Source organism: Delphinus delphis, chromosome 9, assembly GCF_949987515.2.
Source record: "Delphinus delphis chromosome 9, mDelDel1.2, whole genome shotgun sequence".
NCBI classification, from domain to species: Eukaryota; Metazoa; Chordata; class Mammalia; order Artiodactyla; family Delphinidae; genus Delphinus; species Delphinus delphis.
In genome coordinates, this window is record NC_082691.1 from 49,119,817 (window position 1) to 49,141,844 (window position 22,028).

At 39.9% G+C, this 22,028-nt stretch overlaps 1 protein-coding gene across 3 annotated transcripts in view; it reads right to left on the bottom strand.

The window, feature by feature from the left end:
• Positions 1 to 1,278: 1,278 nt before the first annotated feature.
• Positions 1,279 to 22,028, bottom strand: part of PPP1R9A (protein phosphatase 1 regulatory subunit 9A) — a 319,708-nt gene continuing 298,958 nt past the window's right edge. The window contains exons 15-19 of one of the 3 annotated variants that reach the window (XM_060020513.1): positions 13,247 to 13,445; positions 11,126 to 11,245; positions 10,149 to 10,172; positions 8,890 to 9,072; positions 1,279 to 7,529 (exon numbers count right to left, since the gene is read on the bottom strand). In XM_060020513.1, the coding sequence (XP_059876496.1) occupies positions 7,320 to 7,529; positions 8,890 to 9,072; positions 10,149 to 10,172; positions 11,126 to 11,245; positions 13,247 to 13,445 (736 nt within the window). In that variant the 3' untranslated portion in view covers positions 1,279 to 7,319. The remainder of the gene's footprint in view (positions 7,530 to 8,889; positions 9,073 to 10,148; positions 10,173 to 11,125; positions 11,246 to 13,246; positions 13,446 to 22,028) is intronic. The other 2 variants (XM_060020511.1, XM_060020512.1) reach the window with 2 other exon arrangements.

The window sequence follows — 22,028 nt, forward strand, 5'->3', positions numbered from 1 at the left end:
AAGAACCCAAAGTTACAGTGGTTTAGGCAGAAAATGGTACAGTGTTACGAGGAAGTACGGTTGCCTCTGTATACAAAGGGAAACTGCTGATTGGTACTGTGTTCCACACGGCTCTTTATTGTGAGCTCTAACAGGCTGATTTGCACCCATGCCCTGACAACAGGGAGCTCCTCATTTCAACTGCTTGCCACATCTAAGGGGCCACAGTGATCTCATCTGAACAATGAATGCTGACCCTAAATCTGGACATCACAAGAGATGGAAGTATGTTTAGCTGGGAACAGATGTGATGCATAAGGCTTCTTTGAGAGTACAATATCAAATCAGTCTTGGGATATTTGACAACTTCATTTACCAGTAAAAATCCTTTAAATGGAATTACTAAAATCATTACATCAGTTGTCAGGTCTTAAGTAACTTAACTATATGTGACCCAGAAAGTCCTTTCCCTAAAACACGTTTTCCCTGAGAGCACGTGAGCTTATTGCTGCCTTGCCTTGTCTTGTTCAAAAAGCAGGATGAACGCACATGTCATCAGAGCCCCAGCACCCAGAGCCTCCAGTTCACGTGCTGGACAACCAGACAGGCACTAAGAAGTTGTCCTCAGCTCCAGGCCTACCTCCTCAGCAAAGCCATTAGACATCCTGGCACACTCAGACCCATTCCCATTTCCCTTCTAAATATGGCTTTCCCAGTAAAGAGAAACCTAAATTACCCCACCTCTCCTTTTACTTTTGTTCATTTTTGCATTGCCAAAGGTTTAGTCACAGATAAATTATGGTTTGTGTGTGTGAGAGAGAGAAATTAATATCCCCCATTTGTTACATTCAGTCTTCTAAACATTTAAGGCTTTAGGAATAAAACTGTTGAAAGGATCCTCATACTCTGGGGTGGGCTGACTCTAAGCTTGCCCTATGCTGCGTGAGGCCAACTGCTTAATGGATTTGTCACAGACCTGCTCCTGGCTAATAGGTTTCAGAAGCTGTGACGGTGAAGCCATGATGGGGACAGAAAGGTGGACGAGGGAGCATGTAGTGGGAGCTTTGATCTTTTAACTTTATGCCCAGTTCCATAATTGTGCTTTCAAATGTAATTCTAGCTGCCAATTTACACTTTACCAGGGCAATTTACACTTTACCAGGGCTGAAACTTATTTTTAGTGTCATTTCCATGGAAAATGTGCACTTTGCTCTTGATTGATAGATGTATTTTGACAGTTAATACAGGTTTACCCAGTCAAGGCTTGTTTTAGTTGAAAGTGAAAATGGAAGAGGGGGAAAAAATTACTTTGACAGACCTTGGTATTTCTCTTTTTATTGCATTCGTTGTCTAACAACAATAATACTCATTGGCAAGAAATTTATTTACACTAACAAATTAAATTTAATCAAGGAATTTTTAGATTGGTTAGAAAACAAAGGACCACTGTGATATTTTGCTTTGAATGCCTCTGAAAACCAAAGAGTAAGAAATGGCGTTTGAAACAGAACAATCTAGAGAAGTACACATTAACCAAGCACAAGAGAACAATCCAGACGTGGCACTATTGTCTCTTCCATGCAAATGATCAGACACCAAAAGGTACAAATTAAAAGTTTCAGATAACATGCTATCCATACTTACTGAACTTAGAATGATTTCCAAACAACTGTTTTCCTTTAGTGATACATAAAGAAAGATAAAAATAAGTCAACTCCTCTACAACGGAATAGAATTCATTCTCTCTCTTTTTTTGTTTTCAGCCGGCCAGTTTTGTTAGTGATACGTAGCAGATGTACTAGTGGTTTAACTGCAACACCATTAAAAGGTACGAAAGCAGCAGTGATGATCATAAATAATATTAAGGAAAACATATACATACATATTTAAGGGTTTTCACTAAGCACTAACTAACTCTGATGTTGTTGGAGGTGTTATCTAGCTGGAGTGCCTCCTAATTTCCACTTTCTAAGGGGATTTAATTATTTTGGCCAATTGTTCTTTCATGGGTGAAAGTTTAAATTCTTAACAGGAAACCTGGGTGTGTGAATAAGACAGCTGAAGGAAATAGAAGTGTACACCTTCCAACAACACACTCGCGCTCCTATCCACTTGTGTTATATTTGGTGATGAGCTAACTGTGGCATCACTCCACGAAAGATGGTGGAGGACCACAAATAAATGGTCCTGTGATAGCAACGCTGCCATCGGAGAGCCAGTAGTTAGTGACTCATGGATCACAGCGACCAAATATGTAATTTCAGAGCGTGAGCGAATGCACAAGAACACACAGTGCAATTTTTAGCCAAGGAAACTGCAATCTGCAGCTGAAAATCCCCAAAGCTGTATAAACTTCTGAGCTTCAACTCAGCAATGTGCAATCTTGACATCAAAGCATTAACCAAACGTGTGAGGAAATTTTATCCTGCTAAAATACCAAGTATCTAATAAACCAGTTTTACCAAAATATATAAACATGTAGAAGGATAAGTGCATTTAATAGAAATACATTAAAAAAATCTCTTAAAATCTCATGAGCCATTCAATGTACACACACAAAAGAAGTGGCAATAAGGCTACGATACTGCTCAGGGTCCTATCTGACATTACCAAGTTCCATATACAATATATATTTTGATGCCATGTGATTGCAGTATGTGCATGTATGTACGGTGGGAGATATATTCACACGTATGTAGTTCTGTACGTCTACACAAATGGCATGCACATTCTTGAGACGTTGCCTCTTGTTCTCTTATTCTTTACCTCATTCATTCTCGCGTCCCTAGCGATTTGGGGGGGGGGCTTGGGGGAGGGGGCAAGGATTGGAAATCATCATGTTTCTTTCTTTCCCCACTCTGCAGGTCTGGAAGCGGGTCACGCGCCATGCTTGGTCCACCCACTCACACGTGTGAGCCTTCCAGTAACCACCATTCCCTCAGCGCATCCACACAGACACGCACACACAAGCACGTCAGGACCCTCTGTTGTGCATAAGGTAGAGCCTGATGTTTTCATTTTCCAGGGGAAGTTGCTTCTGTAGGCTTTTTCTTTGCCCTTTGATTTCTAGGTCGGGTCTATTCTATGCCGCTACTTTAAATACTACTGCTGTACTGTCTGGTGTTATTTTTTTCCCCAGTGTTTTGGACCAAGACTAAGTTTCCTGAGACTTTAAATGCCTAAGACAAATATAAACAAGATCTGCCTGCATACACAGGCTGTTCTTCAGGAGTGAATTTCTGAAGCACGTTTGTATTTCTTACAACGCTGCTTCTTTTTGAGAACTTACTTCCCACCCCTATCATCATAACGAAAGCAATTCTAGTAGAAAATATGGACATTTTATTTCTGGACTTCATCCTTAAATGCTTAGCTTCATAACAGTGTGCAGGTAGATCCTTGATTAGGTAAATTGGAAAAAGATATCTTAAAAACTGGGCTTTTCTTTTTCATTTTACCTTTTCATTCAGAAAGCACTAAGGACTTGGCATTAAGCAGGTGACTTGAACCCTAGTGACTGCTGTCCACTAAGTTGAAATGCCCCTCATCTGCAGCTCTATTGGGACAGTAAATTTACTCAAATGGAAGTTGGTAATTCTTAAATACCTCCATGTAATGAAGGGGCTACATCACATCCCAAGCATAGACATTTGATTTAGAATTGCTGGGATACCTCCTTTGGAAACTTCTTCAATAGTATGGCCAAACACTGGTTCTCCTCTCTTGCAGCTTGGTCTGTATAACCTTTAACACTTACAAATGAGTTAGAATAGCCATATAAATGTGAGTTTTCATTTACCTTTTACAATATAATTTTAAAGCACACATTTCCTATTACACAAAGAACCTAGCTGAGAATTCTTTGTCTTCAGCAGAAACCATAAAGGCTAATTAAAGTGCTAGATCAAACAACCTGGCTGGGGCCTGCAGCTTGGGCCTGGGATATCTCAAGATTTCAGGGTAGCGATGACTACAGGATAAAACAAGGGTTCATTTGGTTCCTCTCTTGGCCTCCTGCCCCTCTGTTTCCAACGACAACAAAGAAGCACAAGGTAGTCTTCCCATTTCACGCCCCGTTTAGAAGCGGAGGCACCCCTATCACACTGCAGTCATGAACTGTTTGGGTTAAAATGCTTACGGGATGTTGAGGGTGGGAAATCCATGTCAACCCCAGCTAAAGGAGGATAGTATAGAGTAGCTTCATTGTCATGAAATTAATGCTGGACTTCAGCAGTGTGTTAGAATGGGCAAAATTAGATTTCTACCCTAACTTATCACTCTGCAGTAAACTTCTGATTCAGGCAAAGAAAGGAGAAAACTACTACATAACCTGTGAGTTACTTTAAGGGAGATAGTCTTTAAATAAAGTAATCTAAGTCCTTTAGTGGAACACCCTGCCCCAGACACCCAGCTCATACAATGCTCTCTGTCTACCGCTTGGCCTCACCACAATCTCCTGTCCCCCAAAGCATTACCTACACCCCCAAAACACTTTTGGCTTTTGTTAGAGTCATACTGAGCTGTCGTTGAAGGAATATAGTTCCTAGTAACCAGATATTCCCTTTTTGTTCATTTTCTGATAAATAAAAAAACTACAAAGTCTGTAACGTTCATGAAGCAACAATTCTGGGCTAAACTGTAAGGATACTGAAAACCACTAGCGTTAAAGTTAGGATTGTGTAAGACACTGGAACCTCAATTAGGCATCATGCACCAGAGTCAATAAAGGAAATAACAGGAAAACAAAATGTTCACAAGATCTGAGGTCCTTCACTTTGTTTTCATATCCTTTTATCAATATGTTTACGCTTTATCCTTTGTTGGACAATCGAATCAATTTCAGCAGTTTTAATTAGTAATGTTAAAATAACTCATTAAGACCTAAAATGACTATAATTTAACTTAAAAAATCAAAACTGTTATACTACAAACTAAATGATTTGAGGAATAAGAATTTGATTTATAATATTGTCAGTTGGTTGTTGATCTAAACATTGGAAGTGTACAAATAAAGTTAAAGAACAATACTTCTAAGACATCTAAAAATGCAATATAATAGATCATAAATTATGTGCAGAGACTGAGACTTATACACATTTCCAGTATATACTTCCATTTTCAAATATTACCAAAGTGTAAACATAACTTAACATAAATCATCCTTCTATTTCCACTCTTAAAATGAATACAGTGAAACTTCCAGTACGATCCAGATCACTTTTTTCCCCCAAAGATAAGTGAAAAGTGGCAAAAATTTACAATAGCAAGCACTAGCATTACCAGATTTTGACTAATTTAGTCTTTTAGTATTGAAAAGATTTGCTGAATTTTGTAGTTCATTGATAGTGGTTCCTGGTTTCCCATGATATTAATAAATAGCAAAGCACCACCTATCTCAAAATATTAATAGAGATTCTAGTATAGAGTTTCATTATCATACCCCAAATGACAATAGAAAAAAATAGGTAGTGACTTTGATAATTGTAAAACACAATGTTACTTTATGCCAGTGTTTCTGAGGATCAAATGAATGATCTATACCTAGTGACAAGGGAACTGAAGCTTAACAGACAACACCGTCACTGAAAAGGAAACAAGCCTTAGGGAAGAACAAGATTATAAATTTCTAGTTTAGACAATTTCAGATTTTGGATATTCAGACAAGCAAAAAAAAAAAAAAATCACAATGCTTCAAAATAGGAGATAGAGCTACATGGGAAGAAGCCCCTTTACATTATCTGTTACTTGTAACCTTCAAAAGCCTTCCCCTAAGCTCTGCGTATAGAGCATTTCCAGTGGAAGACAAGGACCGAGACCACCCCCCCTGCCCCCAAAAAACGAAGTAAAGGAAGTAAAATACTTGTCCAAGGATTGGTCTGGCCTCAACTCTTATTTTGAAACTCGTCCTCTGGAAAGTGGATGACCTCATTTTTACAGCCAATGCAGCAAAGAGAACCAGATGCATGAGCATAAAAAGCAAAACAACAACAACAATGACAACAAAAAATCCATCATTTGAAACTTCTCAAGATGAGTTTATTTTCTCCTCCTTCTGCCCCACTCTCCTGCACTTGCATTAGTTTGATGAAACACTGAAATCCTTAATACTGGCTTTAAAATAGTATAACTGCCTGCACTGCCAGCCTGCATCATGTGTACCGTCTTAAATAAACTTTAACTGTAAAGTGGAGATCTCCAAAGAATGAAAGAGAATGGCTCAGAAAAACCATTCAAAACATCTCTAAAATATAACTGACAGCTCTTCTTTATGGGAACATTCTGTGTGCTCAATAAAATTGCTTCTCTGGTTGAATGTTAGTCAAATCTAACTTTTCTCTAACTGGTATTTCTATTTTTCTTAAAAGTACATTTCTTAAAAGTCTAACTGAGCCCACTTGGGAAATCTTGAGTAGAAAATATGTGATGAGTTCCTGATTGTGTCATAGTCAGGCTGAAGACCAGCCAGAATGTTCCCCAGGAGAGGAAACCTGAAAATGTTGGTTTCCTTAAAAATCAATTTTCTGTTCAATTTGTTGGGGAGAAAAGGAACTGTGTTGTGTGTGTCGGTGCTGCTGAAATACTGAACATGCAGCAGTAGCAAAGTAAACAGCAGATCCCGATATCCCATGGCTGCACTAATGTCTGAATTTTTCTTTGCTTGGCTAAATCTGGAGGATAAATGTTACCCTCAGAACCCCAAGGTAATGCCCACATCCGCATTCTTAAGGCTTTTGCTTCCTTCTGGGGTTAACAAATAAGTGTAATTCTTTTCTCTCTTCCCAATGCCCAGCAGGCAGCACAGTTTGCTTGCTTTTTGCCACAGTAGGCAAAGAGCACCCACATTTCCACAGCGGGGTTGTCTCAGTGTCCAGACACAGAAATGAGGGGGAACCTTTCCCACACACCGGGACAGATTCTGCAGCCCAGATCTCATGGCAGAGCGGTGTTCTCGGCCATGCAGATATGTGCCGTTGCTCAGTTTCAGGATCGCATATTGAAAATGCATGGCATTCCATGGACAGCGCCACGGTGTGTCATGCTCTTGTTGAGCAGGATCACGCTGGTTCTTCAAGTGACACCACCCACCCAACACAAGGAAGAGAGAAACACTGCTACTTCGCACCTCTCACAAATGAGATCCTTGGTTTGTTACTAAACCAAAGGTGGCTTGGGATTATTTCAGTAGGTTAAGAGTGAGTGTACTCTATTAATGCAGAAAATGCAGTTATTGAACACACAGTTCCCCAGTCTGCCTAGAGCACATTACCCCTGTCATCAGTTTCTTCTTCATCCTCCGGAGGAGAGCAGGGCAGGAAGAGGCGGAAACTTCTCCGTGTGTGTCACTGCTCACCAGCACCCTCTGTGGCGGCTGCCATCTTCTCTGTCTTTTTAGACTTCCTCTGCATTTGCTCTTGTTCCTTCCTCCTCAGCTTTTCTCTTTGTTTTTCTATTTTCTCTTGGGCCTTCCGAGCCTTCTCTAGAGACACTTTCATTTCTTTGAGTTTTTTTTTGACCACTGCTCGGTCCTGGGATGATGTCATTCCAAGAGCCTAAGAAGGAAACACATAAACAAACTGAATTTGAAAACCAATGGCTTCTCTGCTTATGATGAGGTTGATATCACAAGATGTTCAAACTCAAGAACTAATGTAAACATAATCAAAGAGGTAGCAAGAGCTGATTACATTTGCCAAAAATCTACATACTGTGGGGCTGATCTTTATTTGTTCTTTTATACTTTGAAGTCCCTAGCACAGTACCTCCTAAACCTCAGCAAGTAAATGCTTTCTGAACTGGTAATTAATGGGTCAGTGAATGGAAAAAGGGCACAATTCTGCTTCTCCAACCTTTGGGCTGTAGACATTTACAGCCAAAAGTATTGCTAAATTCACTGATATTTTCAAAAGATAGGAGTGGGCACCTGCTGCCACGGAGGGTTCCAAGAAGGGCAGGAGGAATCGAAGTGGCTTCCTTTCTGCCCATGTATTCATTTACAATGGAGACCAAAAATGTCTCTGGGACCGGAATGCTCATGTCAGCATGATTAGCCATTCTCTCCCTGTAGGCAGACCTATAAAGGAAGCCTGATCATAATGAGGCTGCTCGATGAGCTTGGAATTCAGAATAAGGGGAGTTGGTTCCGTACTTTAAACGTTTCATGACCTTCAGAATCAACAGCGGGATGCATCCATCTCCCCATCAGGGACAGCCTTGTCAATGGGCCTTCATATTCACAGGCTATTGATTGATCTCTAACCTTTTCAAGACTGTCAAGAGCTACTCATCTGCCCGTCAGCCCAGCAGGGGGCCGAGGTTGGGGGTGGCAGGCTGGCTGTGAGCTCCTTTTGCCCTTTTTCCACAGGGGTAGGTGCCACCTCAGCCTCTAAAGGAGATGGACTGGACAGGTGAAAATGAGAGTGCCAGGGCAGGGGAGGGAAGACACGGCCTGCACTTGGTGGGGGAAGAAAGTTCTGGGGAGAACACAGTTCCATTTTTTGAGTGGAATGCAGGGAAGAGGGAGGGTGGGGGGAGCAATGAGTTAAAAAAAGGGAAGATTCACGGACCTGGGTTTTAACTCTAACGTTATAGGAGAGTCCACATCGGCCATTATTAAAACTCATACTACATAGGAAATAAGTAGAGTTAATACATGGACCATGTGTTGCTTGGCGGAAGCAATGGAGTGAGCCTCTAGCTCTCCTGCTCGGCAGCCTACTGTTTGATTCAGAACCCGACGACTTTCCGAAACTTCCTTTACCACTCAGAAATCATTCAAGGTCCTTTCTGCTAACTGTGAGTGAGAAGTACCTCTCAGATATGCAGGATGCTCTCATCTAACGGAAACATTTTAGGCGCTATGTGTAATACAAATTATACTTGGTAACCTAACACAAACATATAATTCTTTACCTTAAGTTTATTTCCATCCAACTGCAGGAGTTGCTCTCCAGTGATGTTTTGGGCACTGAATTCAGAGACATACTGCTCCAGATTTAGGCTCATTAGCCAGTGAGAAACCTGCTGCACGCTCCATTCATGAACGGCCCGATTCAGACACTGACTGTGTTTGGGAGACTGTCCGTCATCAAGAATCTGAGGTAGGAATGTTACGCAGGGTTGTTAAAGGACCAAGAAGCTGTAGCTCAGTATGGCATGTGATGCTATCAAAAGCCATTTCTTGCCTACTAGAGCCACACTTGTTTTTAAACCATAAAGTAAACGAATGGTTCTAGCTGTATGTGTAACATACACAAAGTTATTAACTCTACATTTTGTTTAGGTATTTGGAAATATAAAAATTCCCCCAAACAAAGCATTTTAATGTAGGAAGTTTAAAACTGAAAAATACACTCCAGTGTTGCAAGTTTTTACATTAAAACACTATGGAAAGATTATCAGATGCAGAAAACGAATACATCATTAATCTCTATATGTAATGCATCACTGCACTGATCCTCTGCTAAGACATCAGAGATATGTAAAGATACATTTAAAAATACTGAGGTATATCTTTTACTTAGAAGGGGAGAACATTAAGTCCTCAAACATACTTAGGGGAAATTTCACAGCCATTATTTCACTTGAGCAGCAAGCAAACCTATGAGGAAGGTAGGACAGGTAATTTCCATAATTACTTTTAATAAACGAGGCAAGTGAGGCCCAGAAAGTCTCCAGATCTGTCCAGTATCACACAGCTAGTGAGTGGTGGAGCTCAGCATTTACTGGTTTATTCCAAATCCCAGGCTCTGTCCAATGCAGGACATTGCTATGAATAGTGCAAAGGGCAGCTGGGTTCCTAGAACCACTAAGCTGAGAGGAGATGAAGGCAATGATAAATCCGGGAGGAGAGACAGGCGTCACCTCAGTGACCATGCAGGGAACACAGAGGAGGGGATGGGGAAGCTGAGGTGAAGGCAAAGGAGGTGAAACACAATGGGCTGTGTCAGGGTAATGGTGATGGGAGGCACAGCAAGGGAATCTGGAGATCCTCTTGAATGTCTTTTCAACTAAGATATAGACAAGGACAGAGAGTGAAACTATTTAACACGAGGAAACCCTCCACTACAGAGGAAAGTTTCTTGTCTTGTTTGATTTTAAATCATTTGCAAAGAAAAGAAGTGTCAGACAATACCATGTAAGCCACCACACACAGCCCACTGAGAGCTCACCTCGTCATCTATCATATCCAGGCTCTGAGTGAGAGAGCAGCAAAGGAACCAAAAAGAAAAGTGTTACAGGAACAGGAGACACACATGTACAGTACAAAGTTTTAATACAATTAAAATCATGCGAAGCCTGAAGAATACAGGCAGAAGAATTTAAGGGAAAAAAAAAGTTTTACAAAGCAAAAATCACATTAGAAAGAAATAACTAAGAGCAAATATTTAGGGTGAATATATCTTTACTTACAGCGCTTCTCCCCAGCCCCATCCCCGCCCCCAGTACTGGTATTTCTTCCTGCTACTTATCTCTTGGAGCACTAAGTCAATCACCAGTGTAATCTCCTGCCCTCCTGTACACATTATATCTCCTGAGAATCCATTGCAATGCACACTTGACCCCGGCTTCTAAGTAAGTGGTTCTCCCCCAGTTTTCCTTCCTTATCACAAGTGCACCTGTCCCCTGCGGTGATTCTCAGTCAGGGGCCACTCCCCACTCAGAGGGAACATCAGGGATGGTGAAAAAAGTGAGGGAGGAGGGGGATGGATTGTCTGTAAACTCCCTCGAGATTTTTTTTTTTTTTTTGCCGCACCTCGCAGCTTGCAGGATCTTAGTTCCCCAGCCAGGGATCGAACCCAGGCCCCCCTGCAGTGGAAGCACGGAGTCCTAAAGACTGGGCCTCCAGGGAATTCCCTCCCTTGGGATTTCTGGACTGTTCCCTCTTGCTGCTCTCCAGTGCCCAGCCTCCCATTCCCAACCCTCTGTTGATAGTCATCCCATTTATATCAAAGAAAGGCTGAGGAGGTCCCTAGACAGCTTAAAGGGGCTCAGAAATAGTACTCTGCATCCACGTTGAGACAGAGAGGGAGCGAAATCATGAGGGCTGATATGCAAAATCTGCCTAAAAACATTTTCCCCGGTGATAGTTCATCGGTAAAACGTATGATCTGAGAAAGCAGCTCTGTCGTCGGTGCCGTGCATGTACCTCATCTGATGAGAGCACCAAGGACTGAGAGAGCCCAGGTGTTTTGGGTTCTGCTCCCAGGCCGCTCAGGTCTGCTGAACTGGTACTGCTGGGGCTGAAGTCATCACTGAAGGTAAAATTCTGAAAAAACAAATAAAGCTCACTGTTAAATGAGCATAGTGAGTGAACCAGAGGTAGGTATGTTTGCAAGTTCTGGAAAGGTTCTTTTTAAGTAATCTTAGAAGAGATTCATATTGGGTTTGGTGACCTTCACCCGGCAGTGGTTGAGAACTGTGCCTTCTGCGCTGGATAGGGAATTCTGGGTGCTTTCTCCATCACATGAAAGGATAGATATCTTAGAGAAATGATTCTTCAACCTCTCTTCAAGGGTACAGCATTCGTTATCCTCTGCAACTGCTCAGAGGGGTAATATTAATAAGCCTATATTCTTTGACCCTAATCGTGATAAGTAACAGTGTAAGTAAAAATACAAGATGGTGTGGTGAGCCTGAGTTATTAGGAACAGATGGCAATCCATATTAGAAAGGTAGCTTGAGCACCCCCTGGGAAGGATCGCTTGCTGTTGGCCGTGATAAATACTGTGAGAGATGGCAGATCCTCTCCTGGATGTAACCTTCAAGATGATGAGTTCTGGGGTAGGTCACAGTCTGCCATTACACTAGTAGTCACATGCTAAAATACAACTCTTGCACAGCACCAACGGAGTACCAAAGAGGCTGCAGCATGGACAGAAACACATTTCCAAATAACCACCTGGGGGTTGGGGAGGTTGAGGGTGTGTACGTAAAACTTCCCCAGAATTTCATTAAAATGTTCAGTGAATATTAAAGTTAAATAAATTCACAATGACTACATAGCTGCATTTGTAAAAACATTTTAAACCAAATCTGGTGTCTCTCCAGTGCAAGATAATGGTAGAATCTATTCAAACAACATTTAGATTTCTCAGACCCAAGACTGAAAATGTTTCAAGACCAAAGTGGCCTTCTGCTTCCAGAACTTCTTTTGCTAATAATTCTAGAAGGACTGGCTTTCCTGGAACTCTAAGCACCTGACCAACACCATCTTGTTTCCTATTCCCCTTCCTTAGGAACTGGACTGTTAGTTTTCCATTAGGTTCCCTTGCATTGGGTTTAGCTGGTTGTCAAGAATAAATACGATGCCGGAGGCTAGAGAATTCAGTACCAAACAAACGCCAAGTTTGCTAAAACTTCAGAAAAGGAGACGAAATCAGAGCACAAGGAGCTAGGCTAGTAAAACATTTAAGCAGGTGAGCATTTAACACAGCACATTACCATTTGACATTGTCATTGGAGATATGACCCCAAATTCTGTCAAAACCTTATGAGCTGTTGACCTCAAGAAAAGAATTAAATTCAAGTTAACATTAATCACAGGTTTCTGTTTGAGAGAGAAAAGTGAACATTGATAAAGGGAGACCAAACAACATGTGAAAGTTAGCCACTGTATGTGTTTCAATAAAATGTTAGGTAAGGTTTGCAGCGTCATGCTGGAAATAACCATCGTGCATTTAAAAACAAATAAGCATATAATTCCTCGTTCTGCTAAAGTTAAAAAACTTTGGTGATAGAATTGTAACAGTTTATCAACATGGAAGTTTGATTTAAAAGAAGAAATAAGGGTGCTATGTCAGCATTGGTCTGTTTGAAAGAGTTTCATTTAGATATATTGAACACATATTCAGTCCCAAATTTATTTGTTTTCCAGTAAATCTTGAAGAGCACAGCAAAAATAGTTTTGTAATGTAATTTAAAGTGGAATACTTGGTAACAGATCTATCATACTGTTCCATGATTCAAATGCATCTTTCCCAGCATGGCTTGACTGTCAAACTGAGATTAACTAGCAGTATGTGAAAAGACAGGCAAATCAAAGATTAACGTACAATCTAGAACGGAACAGTATTAAAGAAGGTGATGGTTAGATGAGGCTTTCTTCCTCCCCCACACAAGAAATACCATGCATTGTTTACTGCAGTGTTATCACATTGGTTTCTCGGATCCAGAGTACACACACAAGTTGAGAATGCTTTCCAAAGATCGAAGAGGAGGAAGGATTGGGGGTTTTCTTGTTTGCTTTTTAAATCCATGTGTTTTCTACCTTAGACCCCTTTTTATCTGAAATTAGAGTTTCAGGAGAAGGCTGAAGGGGACTTGCAGATGCAGGCAGGTTCCTGAAGGAATAGGATCCTTTCCGGCTTTCGTTAAACCACGAGAAAGGCAGGCCCGCTGATGGCGTGGAGGCCTGAGCAGTGGAGGACAGCTTCGGTTTCCAGTGTTCCAGCCTGCCGCTGAAGATCCTGGGTTATGAAAAGAACGGGTATGTTAGACAAAGAAAAGGCAGATGTAAAACTTATTGAAATGAATTCTGAAGGGACTCTGAATATAGTTTGAAGTCATAGTTTGAGAAATTATTCTACACAATGGATAGAGTAAAAATGTTGCCCTTTTGACTAGAACGTTAATCTTAATAGTTATCTTTTTTTTGTTAATTTTAATTTTTCTTTTCTTTGGGGCCGCACCACGCAGCATGCGGAACTTCCCTGACCAGGGATCGAACCTGCGCCACCTGCAGTGGAAGCGCAGCATCTTAGCCACTAGACCACTAGGGAAGTCCAATAGTTATCTTTTTTGCATCTAATTGGATTCTATAACAATGATCAATATTTTGTTATCATTATTGCCACGATGAATTTTATGAAATGTGCCTAATAAATGTATGTGGATAAATTAGTATCAGGGAGGGGCATGGTCTTTTAGGAATTGCTATTAAGTTAATCATCACAGCATTCCCTTTATTTGGGTCACATAACAGTGCCTCACACTAGTGACATGAGCTCATAACCAGCATTCTACCCTGGCCTCCTCTGAGCACAGGTTCTCAAGAGCCTGAGACTTTAGAAAATGATATATTTAAATACTTGGAAATTTCTGGGCTCATGATACTTTAAGCAGAACACACACACCTTATTGGTTTTTCATCATAATCTTAGTGCCTTATCACAGGAGGAACATCAGACCCAAGGTCCTAAAACCGTACACACTTCCTGTGTACCTGGCCTTGGTCCTTCTCTCAGAGTCTATTTCCTCATCCATAAAAGGTGGATATTTTATATATATCATATGTGGTTGTTAAGAATTAAATTAGATAAGTGTGAAAGTGCTTTGAAAATGTAAAGGTATAAAGGTCTATGCTTATTTACTACTTAAAGGACTCAAAGGCATTTGAAAAACACAATTTGAAAACAGACTTTTGGGACTTCCCTGGTGGTGCAGTGGTTAACAATCTACCTGCCAATGCAGGGGACACGGGTTTGAGCCCTGGTCTGGGAAGATCCCATGCACCGCAGAGCAACTAAGCCTATGAGCCACAACTACGGAGTTTGCAAGCCACAACTACTGAACCCGAGTGCCACAATTACTGAAGCCTGTGCGCCTAGAGCCCATGCTCCACAAGAAGAGAAGCCACTGCAGTGAGAAGCCTGTGCACCACAAGGAAGAGTAGCCCCACTTGCCGCAACTAGAAAAAGCCCGTGCGCAGCAATGAAGACCCAATGCAGCCAAAAATAAATAAATTAATTTTAAAAAAAAGAAAGAAAGAAACCAGACTTTTTTCTTAATGCAGTTACCTGCATATTTATATTTACCTTTTGGTTAAAAAAATTTATCAGGAGCTGAGGCAGGAATGGGCAGTAGTTTCTATGCACTTGGAAGAAGTCACCCTCAATATGTCCAAGTGATCTCTGATAATAATGTCTATTATTTGTTAGCTGTTGATGTCATGACAACAAAGAGATTCCCCTTCAATTAAAAGTGCCTCAACAGCATGGCTAACGGACAACTTCTGTCCCAGATGTATACTGAATTTCAACCGTCTCACATCTCATTTCTCATTACTTTGAAATATTTCAAATTTACATAGGTAACACAACTCCTAACAATTTCTGTTCCATTTCCGAAGATTATTGTGAGAATCAAATGGAACAATTAATGTAAAAGCATCTTGTAAACTGTAAAGCAATATATGTATAAGGGGATTATGAGAACGATAACTAAAGAGAATGCAGAAGTCAGCAAAGTTTTGGTAGCATACTGAAACCATAGGTTGGGTCAGTAAAAGTGTTTCTCACACTAAAGATTCCAGCAGATCTGATGATTTTAATGGTGTATTTATTTAAAAAAACAAAACAAACCCAAAGGGGTCTGCAAGGATAATAAAGAACCACCAGAGATGTGTCAACCTTCAATTTTATCCTGACGTTGAAACTAAAAAAAATTTGTATCCTTAAATCCACTTACTATCAAAAAATGGGGGGATGTGGGTTTACAATAACTGAACTTAAGAAAGCATGCTAGCAGAGGCAGATTGGTCTTCTGTAAGAAGCACTTTTTATTCCTGGGTCTTGGACCAGTGCAGTGGTCCCCAAATAAGTCTGATAAGGATCATCTGAAGTAGCTATTCAAATACAAATTCTTGGACTTACCAAGTTAGAATTTGGGGGAGAGGGAGGAGTTGACCTGGAATCTGTATTTTTTAATAATACATGTCTGATCTCACTCTTAAAGTTTTTAATAACTGTATTTATTAATATTATCCTGAATACAAATGTGAGGTTTCTGGAGCAGAAACAGGTTATTATTTACTTACAAAATTTATTGCACTCGTTTCCCATGCCCTAATTTCCTCTTTCCAGGCTGCCACAATGGGAACAAGTTGTCATCGTATACTTGGTCTACATTATAGGTGAGGAATCTAAAAAATATGAATCTGGATGATTATATAGGAGAGGGACAGCTGTCTGCCTTCTTTCCTCTGAGAGGGAGAGATGTCTTATCTCCTTAATGTAAACAATTCAACTTGAGAAGGATCTTGGGTTCTTATGCTTTGGAAAGTAATATATGTCAGAGTAATATATGTAAGTAATATATGTCAGACTAGTGTCTCCAGCTTTGCAGCCCCGGGAACGTCTCCACAGAGTTGGGTCTCAGCCCCCTCTCCATATCCCCACTTCTGGAAAATGTAATCACATACCTCTGGGGAGGTAAATCTCTCTGCAGGTAAATCTATCTATCTAGTCATAATGTAACTTCTCAGGCTTGTCGTTTAGCTCAGGTCCCACATTCCAGTAAAAGTGCTCACAAAGCTCTGACTGTGCAGAAACATAAAAATATTTCCCCTGTAGCCCCACACTCTTATGGGGATATTTGAGATTAACTGGACCTGATGATTATTTTCCTCCTCTTTGGTTATAAATTTCTGAATCAATTAATCAAAGTAACATGGGAATTTTTTAAAGAGTTCCATCCATAATTCAAGTAAGACATGGTAGTGCTTAAATATACGGATACTGTTTTAAAGGTTATAAACAGGCCATAATGAATGACAGCATGAGTATCTTGTCTTACTCCCAAGTGAACTGCCTTTGTCGCAATGCTTTTAGAACAACCACCACTACCACATTAAAAAAATTTTTTTTTAACATCTTTATTGGAGTATAATTGCTTTACATTGTTGTGTTAGTTGCTGCTGTATAACAAAGTGAATCAGCTACACGTATACATATATCCCGGTATCTCCTCCCTCTTGCGTCTCCCTCCCACCCTCCCTATCGCACCCCTCTAGATGGTCACAAAGCACCGAGCTGATCTCCCTGTGCTATGCGGCTGCTTGCCACTAGCTATCTATTTTACATTTGGTAGTGTATATATGTCCATGCCACTCTCTCACTTCATCCCAGCTTACCCTTCCCCCCTCCCTGTGTCCTCAAGTCCGTTCTCTACATCTACGTCTTTACTCCTGTCCTGCCCCTAGGTTCTTAGAACCATTAAAATTTTTTTTTTAGATTCCATATATATGTGTTAGCATACAGTATTTGTTTTTCTCTTTCTGACTTACTCTGTATGACAGACTCTAGGTGCATCCGCCTCACTACAAATAACTCAATTTTGTTTCTTTTTACGGCTGAGTAATATTCCATTGTATATATATGCCACATCTTTATCCATTGATCTGTCGATGGACACCTAGGTTGCTTCCATGTCCTGGCTATTGTAAATAGAGCTGCAATGAACATTTTGGTACATGACTCTTTTTGAATTATGGTTTTCTCAGGGTATATGCCCAGTAGTGGGATTGCTGGGTCATATGGTAGTTCTATTTTTAGTTTTTTAAGGAACCTCCACACTTTTCTCCATAGTGGATGTATCAATTTACATTCCCACCAACAGTGCAAGAGGGTTCCCTTTTCTCCACACCCTCTCCAGCATTTATTGTTTCTAGATTTTTTGATGATGGCCATTCTGACCAGTGTGAGGTGATACCTCACTGCAGTTTTGATTTGCATTTCTCTAATGATTAGTGATGTTGAGCATCCTTTCATGTGTTTATTGGCAATCTGTGTATCTTCTTTGGAGAAATGCCTGTTTAGGTCTTCTGCCCATTGTTGGATTGGGTTGTTTGTACTTTTGATATTGAGCTGCATGAGCTGCTTGTATATTTTGTAGATTAATCCTTTGTCAGTTGCTTCATTTGCAAATATTTTCTCCCATTCTGAGGGTTGTCTTTTGGTCTTATTTATGGTTTCCTTTGCTGTGCAAAAAATTTTAAGTCTCATTAGGTCCCATTTGATTTATTTTTGTTTTTATTTCCACTTCTCTAGGAGGTGGGTCAAGAAGGATCTTGCTGTGATTTATGTCATAGAGTGTTCTGCCTATGTTTTCCTCTAAGAGTTTTATAGTGTCTGGGCTTACATTTAGGTCTTTAATCCATTTGGAGTTTATTTTTGTGTATGGTGTTAGGGAGTGATCTAATTTCATTCTTTTACCTGTAGCTGTCCAGTTTTCCCAGCACCACTTATTGAAGAGGCTGTCTTTTCTCCATTGTATATTCTTGTCTCCTTTATCAAAGATAAGGTGACCATATGTGCATAGATTTATCTCTGGGCTTTCTATCCTGTTCCATTGATCTATATTTCTGTTTTTGTGCCAGTACCATACTGTCTTGATTACTGCACCTTTGTAGTATAGCCTGAAGTCAGGGAGTCTCATTCCTTCAGCTCCATTTTTCTTCCTCAAGATGGCTTTGGCTATTCGGGGTCTTTTGTGTTTCCATACAAATTGTGACATTTTTTGTTCTAGTTCTGTGAAAAATGCCAGTGGTAGTTTGACAGGGATTGCATTAAGTCTGTAGATTGCTTTGGGTAGTATAGTCATTTTCATGATGTTGATTCTTCCAATCCAAGAACATGGTATATTTCTCCATCTGTTTGTATCATCTTTAATTTCTTTCCTCAGGGTCTTATTGTTTTCTGTGTACAGGTCTTTTGTCTCCTTAGGTAGGTTTATTCCTAGGTATTTTTTTATTTTTGTTGCAATGGTGAATGGGAGTGTTTCCTTAATTTCTCTTTCAGATTTTTCATCATTGGTGCATAGGAATGCAAGAGATTTCTGTGAATTAACTTTGTATCCTGCTACTTTACCAAATTCATTGATTAGCTCCAGTAATTTTCTGGTAGCATCTTTAGGATTCTCTATGTATAGTATCATGTCATCCGCAAACAGTGACAGTTTTACTTCTTCTTTTCCGATTTGGATTCCTTTTATTTCTTTTTCATCTCTGACTGCTGTGGCTATAACTTCCAAAACTATGTTGAATAAGAGTGGTGAGAGTGGGCAACCTTGTCTTGTTCCTGATCTTAGTGGAAATGGTTTCAGTTTTTCACCACTGAGAATGATGTAGGCTGTGGGTTTGTCATATATGGCCTTTATTATGTTGAGGTAAGTTCCCTCTATGCCTACTTTCTGGAGGGTTTTTAATCATAAATCGGTGTTGAATTTTGTTGAAAGCTTTTTCTGCATTTATTGAGATTATCATATGGTTTTTCTCCTTCACTTCGTTAATATGGTGTATCACATTGATCAATTTGCGTATATTAAAGAAGCCTTGCGTTTCTGGGATAAACCCCACTTGCTCATGGTGTATGATCCTTTGAATGTGCTGCTGGATTCAGTTTGCTAGTATTCTGTTGAGGATTTTTGCACCGATGTTCATCAGTGATACTGTCCTGTAGTAGTTTTCTTTTTTTGTAACATCGTTGTCTGGTTTTGGTACCAGGCTGATGGTGGCCTTGCAGAATGAATTTGGGAGTTTTCCTCCCTCTGGTATATTTTGGAAGAGTTTGAGAAGGATAGGTGTTAGCTCTTCTCTAAATGTTTGATAGAATTCACCGGTGAATCCATCTAGTCCTGGCCTTTTGTTTGTTGGAAGATTTTTAATCACAGTTTCAATTTCAGTGCTTGTGATTGGTCTGTTTGTCTTTTATATTTCTTCCTAGTTCAGTCTTGGAAGGTCGTGCTTTTCTATGAATTTGTCCATTTCTTCCAGGTTGTCCATTTTATTGGCATATAGTTGCTTGTAGTAATCTCTCATGAACCTTTGTATTTCTGCAGTGTCAGCTGTTACGTCTCCTTTTTCATTTCTAATTCTGTTGATTTGAGTCTTTTCCCTTTTCTTCTTGATGAGTCTGGCTAATGGTTTATCATTTTGTTTATCTTCTCAAAGAACCAGCTTTTAGTTTTATTGATCTTTGCTATCGTTTCCTTCATTTCTTTTTCATGTACTTCTGATCTGATCTTTAGGATTTCTTTCCTTCTGCTAACTTTGGGGTATTTTTGTTTTTCTTCCTCTATTTGCTTAGGTGTAAGGTTAGGTTGTTCATTTGAGATTTTTCTTGTTTCTTGAGGTAGGATTGTACTGCTATAAACTTCCCTCTTAGAACTGCTTTTGCTGCATCCCATAGGTTTTGGGCCATTGTGTTTTCATTGTCATTTGTCTCTAGGTATTTTTTGATTTCCTCTTTGATTTCTTCAGTGGTATCTTGGTTATTTAGTAGCGTATTGTTTAGCCTCCATGTGTTTGTATTTTTTAGTTTTTTTCCTGTAATTGATATCTAGTCTTATAGCATTGTGGTGGGAAAAGATACTTGATATGATTTCAATTTTCTTAAATTTACCAAGGCTTGATTTGTGACCCAAGATATGATCTATCCTGGAGAATATTCCATGAGCACTAGAGAAAAATGTGTATTCTGTTGTTTTGGGATGGAATGTCCTATAAATATCAAGTCCATCTTGTTTAATGTATCATTTAAAGCTTGTGTTTCCTTATTTATTTTCATTTTGGTTGATCTGTCCATTGGTGAAAGTGGGGTGTTAAAGTCCCCTACTCTTACACTGTTACTGTCAATTTCCCCTTTTATGGCTGTTAGCATTTGCCTTATGTATTGAGGTGCTCCTATGTTGGGTGCATAAATATTTACAATTGTTATATCTTCTTCTTGGACTGATCCCTTGATCATTATGTAGTGTCCTTCTTTGTCTCTTGTAATAGTCTTTATTTTAAAGTCCACTTTGTCTTATATGAGAATTGCTACTCCAGCTTTCTTTTGATTTCCATTTGCATGGAGTATCTTTTTCCATCTCCTCACTCCTCTTCTGTATGTGCCCCTAGGTCTGAGGTTGGTCTCTTGTAGACAGCATATATACGTGTCTTGTTTTTGTATCCATTCAGCCAGTCTGTGTCTTCTGGTTGGAGCATTTAATCTATTTGCGTTTAAGGTAATTATAGATATGTACGTTCCTATTACCATTTTCTTAATTGTTCTGGGTTTGTTACTGTAGGTCTTTTCCTTCTCTTGTGTTTCCTGCCTAGAGAAGTTCCTTTAGCATTTGTTGTCAAGCTGGTTTGGTGGTGCTGAATTCTCTTAGCTTTTGCATGTATGTAAAGGTTTTAATTTCTCCGTCAAATCTGAAAGAGATCCTTGCTGGGTAGAGTAATCTTGGTTGTAGGTTTTCCCTTTCATCACTTTAAATATGTCCTGCCACTCCCTTCTGGCTTGCAGAGTTTCTGCTGAAAGATCAGCTTTTAACCTTGTGGGAATCCCCTTGTATGTTATTTGTTGCTTTTCCCTTGCTGCTTTTAGTATCTTTTCTTTGTATTTAATTTTTGATAGTTTGATTAATATGTGTCTTGGCGTGTTTCTCCTCAGATTTATCCTGTATGGGACTCTCTGTGCTTCCTGGACATGATTGACTACTTCCTTTCCCATATTAGGGAGGTTTTCAACTATAATCTCTTCAAATATTTTCTCAGTCCCTTTCTTTTACTCTTCTTCTTCTGGGACCCCTATAATTCGAATGTTGGTTTGTTTAATGTTGTCCCAGAGGTCTCTGAGACTGTCCTCAATTCTTTCCATTCTTTTTCCTTTATTCTGCTCTGCAGTAGTTATTTAATACACTATTTTATCTTCCAGGTCACTTAACTGTTCTTCTGCATCAGTTATTCTGCTATTGATTCCTTCTAAAGAATTTTTAATTTCATTTATAGTGTTATTTATCATTGTTTGTTTGCTCTTCGGTTCTTCTAGCTCCTTGGTTAAATGTTTCTTGTATTTTTTCAATTCTCTTTCCAAGATTTTGGATCATCTTTAGTATCATTAGTCTGAATTCTTTTTCAGGTAGACTGCTTATTTCCTCTTCACTTGTTAGGTGTGGTGGGTTTTTACCTTGCTCCTTCATCTGCTGCGTATTTCTCTGTCTTCTAGTTTTCCTTAACTTACTGTGTTTGGGGTCTCCCTTTCGCCAGCTGCAGGTTCGTAGTTCCCACTGTTTTTGGTGTCTTCCCCCAGTGGGTAAGGTTGGTTCAGTGGGTTGTGTAGGCTTCCTGGCGGAGGGGACTGGTGCCTGTGTTCTGGTGGATGAGGCTGGAGCTTGTCTTTCTGATGGGCAGGACCACATCCAGTGGTGTGTTTTGGGGTATCTATGAACTTAGTATGATTTTAGGCAGCCTCTCTGCTATTGGGTGGGGTTGTGTTCCTGTCTTGCTA